The 1,914-nt window shown below is 31.5% G+C and overlaps 1 protein-coding gene across 4 annotated transcripts in view; it reads left to right on the forward strand.

The window, feature by feature from the left end:
* The window catches only part of LOC108967515 (mannosyl-oligosaccharide alpha-1,2-mannosidase IA), a 267,492-nt gene extending 265,578 nt beyond the window's left edge, over positions 1–1,914 (forward strand). For 3 of the 4 annotated variants that reach the window (XM_018930997.1, XM_018930995.1, XM_018930994.1), the window contains exons 4-6: positions 163–301; positions 373–634; positions 698–1,062. In XM_018930997.1, the coding sequence (XP_018786542.1) occupies positions 163–301; positions 373–634; positions 698–847 (551 nt within the window). In that variant the 3' untranslated portion in view covers positions 848–1,062. Of the gene's footprint in view, positions 1–162; positions 302–372; positions 635–697 lie in introns of all 4 variants that reach the window. The other variant, XR_001993263.1, reaches the window with a different exon arrangement.

Raw genomic sequence — 1,914 nt, forward strand, 5'->3', positions numbered from 1 at the left:
TCAAATAAAAATAATTACTTAATTAAAAAGTAAAACGATTAAATAATTTATCAAAATAAGTAAAATAAATAAATTAATTAGAAAATTTTCAATTAAAAATAAGCTACATAACTACGTATGTGTAATAAAAAAAATTATACATCAAATTTCCCTCATATGCAGGTGGTCTCTATGCCTTAGCTGCCAGCACGCGACAAAACCAATATGCCAACAAATTTATGGAAATTGGTAAGGGTCTGACAAATACCTGCCACGAGAGCTACACAAGAACGCCAACCAAATTGGGACCAGAAGCTTTTCGGTAAGTTAACAATACTCTAACTAGAAATGGTGACGAATCTAACGTGGGCTAAATCTTTTTTTCTACAACAGCTTCAGCGACGCCGCCGAAGCGCGTGCCTTGAAATCACAAGAGAAATACTATATACTGCGACCGGAAACGATCGAGAGTTACTTTGTGTTGTGGCGTCTCACGCACGACCAAAAATACCGCGACTGGGGTTGGGAGGCTGTGCAAGCGCTCGAGACCTACTGCCGTACAATGCACGGCTATAGTGGCATCAAGAATGTGTATCAGGAGAATCCGCAGAAAGATGATGTGCAGCAGAGCTTCTTCTTGGCGGAAACACTTAAGGTTTGCAAACTTTTTTGTTTAATTATTGGCTTGTATTTAATTAATTATAATTTTGCGCTTTAGTACTTGTATCTGCTCTTTTCCGACGACTCGCTGCTGCCCCTGGACGAGTGGATATTCAACACGGAGGCGCATCCATTGCCCATACGTGGCGCGAATGCATTCTACCGCGCGGCACCACCTGCTCAAACGCAAGCAGATGAGAACCGTTAAAACTTGACAAGATAAATATTGCAAATATTGCACTGACGAAATGTTGAGTCTGCCGAGCGTCTTTGACAAAAATGTAGTTATTTGTAATTAGTGTTTTTATAATTTGTTTTTCTTTTGACAAATAGTTACTTTTATTATGCTTTTTAGACACACATTGACATGTAATTTAGCGTAATTATTTATAAAGAAGTTGGACATTTTACGTATTCAGATTTCTCAGCGATTTTTCAAATGAGTTTAATTTAATTTAATTTTTATTTTACTTTTTTTTGTTGTAAAAATATATATGCCTGTACATATGTATGTTTGTATATTGTACTTGTAAACTGACATTTGCTAATTTTCACCGCTTAATTTTGTACAGTTATATTATATAAGTTAAATGTAATAGTTATTATTGTAGCGTTTAATTATGTAACAAATTTTTACTAAGCAAAAAAATATTTTTCGAAATTCAAAATTGCATTTCCCACACACTGACGAGAAAAAATTCACCCATTTTAAAAAAAATTTAGTTAATAACACATGCATGTACCATATGTATAATTATTTTCACCAATCCAGACATTTTTTTCTCTCTACATTCTTGCATATTTGAACTATGAGAATGCCAATATAGAAACTAATGTTTGAAATGAAGAAAGCTAGTAACATCTGTATTTACGTTTTAACAGTTATTGTCAACGCATACAAAACAGTGCAGTTGTAAAGCAAATAAACTCGAAATTTAATATAAAATTAGTTAAAAACAAAAAATTTGGAAAGCTGTTGGACGCAAAAATTTTTTTTTGAAGTGTATTTTTATTTAGCGTCCTCTTAGTGCGTTAAAAATGATCTTTTTGTCAACAAAATACTTTATATTAATTAATTTTTTTCTAATTTTTTTTTTTTGATGTACAATATTTTTAGCATTAAGTGAACGAAAAAGATCTTTTCAACAAAATAATATACATTAATTAATTTTATATACATTTTTTTTCTCTAAAATTATCTTTTCTTGAAAACATTTTCGAATTTATCTCTTTATTTTGTGATACTTTGTCCGTTTTTAGCGAGATTTTTAATTT

The sequence above is a fragment of the Bactrocera latifrons genome, unplaced genomic scaffold (assembly GCF_001853355.1).
Source record: "Bactrocera latifrons isolate USDA-ARS-PBARC rearing strain unplaced genomic scaffold, ASM185335v1 scaffold_19, whole genome shotgun sequence".
NCBI classification, from domain to species: domain Eukaryota; kingdom Metazoa; phylum Arthropoda; class Insecta; order Diptera; family Tephritidae; genus Bactrocera; species Bactrocera latifrons.